Source organism: Gossypium raimondii, chromosome 4 (assembly GCF_025698545.1).
Source record: "Gossypium raimondii isolate GPD5lz chromosome 4, ASM2569854v1, whole genome shotgun sequence".
Taxonomy (NCBI): domain Eukaryota; kingdom Viridiplantae; phylum Streptophyta; class Magnoliopsida; order Malvales; family Malvaceae; genus Gossypium; species Gossypium raimondii.
Genome location: NC_068568.1, coordinates 11787132 through 11790033, shown reverse-complemented (window position 1 = coordinate 11790033; position 2902 = coordinate 11787132). Strand labels below are relative to the sequence as shown.

The window sequence follows — 2902 nt, the reverse complement described above, 5'->3', positions numbered from 1 at the left end:
ACACTAACTAGTGTTGTTGCTTGATGCTTAGGCAAGTGCCAAGCTATTGTTTGAATAGTAATATGATTATTTAATGGAAGCATTGAATTGATAAGTATTTGAGGGAAAATATGCTAGGGTTCATGAAAAAGTGGTATGGTTTAAATTATGCAATTTCTTATGAAATGACTTATCATGTGATCAATTCGGAAAAGACTTTAGTTAAATGCACTAGCTTGTGACTATGATTGGATGATATGTTTATGACTTGTGTGTCACGCATATGGAATAAGTGTGGAAAGTAAAGAAATGCAAATGAAAATAAAGAAATTATGAAGAGTTAAAGTTATATAAAGTCCTACTAAGTTTGGGATAATATGTAAGTGATACTGTGAATTTATTCACCTTGTGAGTTGATGAATATAGCTTCATGAGTACTATGATATTAATTTTGGATGATTTGATTCTGGTTATAATGACATGTATAAGTTAATTTGGCCAACGTTGGCTCATTAATGTTTTGATTTTGGTTGGTTTCAAATATGAATGCTAGATGAAATGAAATGTCTGAAAATTAATTGTAAATTTTGGTAATACTCCGTAACCCTATTTCGGCGACGGATTCGGATTAGGGGTGTTACACCTGGCTACAGGACAACTCAAAGACCTTTGAACTTTGCAGAACTCATTATACATATGTTCTTAACATCATACGATATTAAGCTTGCACAAATAAAGAACAAAAACATATCATAACTTGCTTGAAGATGATTAAAAAAACTCACAAAATGGCACAAATATTCACACCCAAACCACAAAAGCTAAAAGCTGCAATAGGGGCATGCCAACTTCGCATTTTAGCTCAAAGTGTTTTTTATTCTAAACCCTTAACCGTTTGGGAAAGCTTATGCGGTGTAAAAATGCTTTTAGAGTGCTAAAAGCATTCCTGCACGGGACCTAAGTTTATGTTCAAGTTGCATTTCTTCTGCTTTACCCTCTATCTTCCTCTTCAAAGTCAAGAAAAAAAATTGAATATTTGGTATATCCAGATTAAACACATATACATCCCACGCTTATTAACGAGTCTTGCGACAACAACTGAACCATTGTTAACAAAAATGTCACCGTATCATAAGCAGAATACAACCTGCATCACTATCAAAATCAATATCTATTAAGGGAGAAAGATGCATTTCAAAACATGGGGAAAACTGATTTTTCATCCAGTTCTTTACTGACAGATCATATATACTCCTAAGACGAAGGGGAGAAATTAACTGATCCAAGGGTTTTTGAACTAATAATAATTACTAGTACAGATCATAAAAACAATCCATTGGTATTGACTTTCTAACACTGCAATGGCACCAAGCTTGTTTTATTCTGCCATTGCTCATTTAGGAGGGCAGAAAGTGATTACATAACGGGAAGCCCTGCATTTGTTAAGGCTGCTAGAGTCATCAAAAGCATAGCTATAGGCCTTTGGGCAAATAGCCTTGAAGAGGTGGGCGAAAAGCGTTGGCTTGCACGTCTTTGGATTTCCATACTCCCCAGTGCAGCAATATTTAGCTGATTGCATGGCCAAGCAGGCACTCTTACATCCCACCACCTTGGCTCCTTTCTTCACTTCCAATGCTGATGGGCAGCAAACGTTCAAATCAACTTCACATGATGCAACTCCACAACCGATTCCGCCTCCGACCGGTTTCATCGAAACAGGCAAATTAAAGCCATCAACCAAACTTACATCATAGAAATGCAGTGGTGAAGAAGATGACCCAAGAGTCATTTCTATCACGGTTGCAGGCGGTGTACCGCCTGTTCCTTGGCACTGAAGTCGTCCGGAGCAGTCACCAGTATCACAAGAACCCTTGCCATTACTGTTGAAATTACAACCTTGCCTGGCCCATATCCTCCCAGACCATTTCTGTGGAACGTCAAGAACTACTTCTTCACCACTACCAAGATGGAATCCACCATTTTTAGGAGTGGACTGACCTGCACTGCCAAGTACCCCGGGCCAAATGCTTTCCTTGCAGTTGTTCACAAGTATAACTTGCTCTCCATCTGCAATGAAAAAAATAAAAATAAAAACCCACCAAATCCTTGACATAAAATATGAAGTTATTACTTACAAGAATAAGCATATAACAGTGCACCATGTACCTGAAATGGAGGAAAGTGCTAACAAATATAGGAAGAAAGAAAGCAAAATCGAAGATACTGGCATGGTCGAGTTCTTGAATTCAATCAAGGTTTCCAGATAGCCACTAGGATAGAATTGGACAACCGCCAGCTTTTAACTTGAATGGCCAAGAAAAGGAAATCTCAACAGTTGAATCACCAGCCGTCCTATCCTTTCTTTTTTCTACTCTCCTTTCTCTTTTCTACTTTGATGATATATGGCATATATCCATTGCTTCATATCAGGGGTTTCTTTTCTCTTTCAAAAATATAAATTTACTTCTTTAAGATCAGAGCTTTGCTAGTGCTAGCCTGAACATGCATAAAGGTGTCCATTCAAGAATATCATACCATGTGATTTGAAACTAAAACAGAAAGGTTGAGTCTTGAGACTATTCCAAATCCCAGACACTGCTAAAAAAGAACACTTACAGATTGCAACAAAAATATCCTGAAATAATATTATAACTACAATTAAAGAGAAAAGTGTAAGGGGATTCAGGATATATGATATGATTATGCTCGTTACTTTCTTAATCGTGTAGTTTAAGATTTTCTTTCCTTTCACTTTTGTCTCAAAAGATAGCATATTAAACCCAAATAACCAAACTTGTTTCAGTGTTTGTGATTGATAAAAGCTTGATTTAGATGGATAGGAAAGGTATCAGGCCGTACAATAAGGAGGTGGGGCGGAGACAGAGCAAGTTGTATGACTTATAGGATAGCAGGAGCAGCCATT

The 2902-nt window shown here is 37.1% G+C and overlaps 1 protein-coding gene across 1 annotated transcript; it reads right to left on the bottom strand.

The window, feature by feature from the left end:
* Positions 1-1131: 1131 nt before the first annotated feature.
* LOC105778806 (thaumatin-like protein) lies at positions 1132-2553 on the bottom strand. The gene is made up of 2 exons (XM_012602567.2): positions 2146-2553; positions 1132-2046 (listed from the first exon to the last, which is right to left on the bottom strand). Exons 1-2 carry the CDS (start codon positions 2207-2209, stop codon positions 1373-1375), a joined length of 738 nt encoding a protein of 245 aa, XP_012458021.1. The 5' UTR covers positions 2210-2553; the 3' UTR covers positions 1132-1372.
* Positions 2554-2902: the final 349 nt, after the last annotated feature.

Excerpts from the sequence above, each read along its gene's own strand:
- LOC105778806 (XM_012602567.2), bottom strand. The coding sequence starts at position 2,209 with ATGCCAGTATCTTCGATTTTGCTTTCTTTCTTCCTATATTTGTTAGCA. Across the intron at positions 2,047-2,145 it reads AGCACTTTCCTCCATTTCAG|ATGGAGAGCAAGTTATACTT; the intron begins GTACATGGTGCA and ends TTTTCATTGCAG.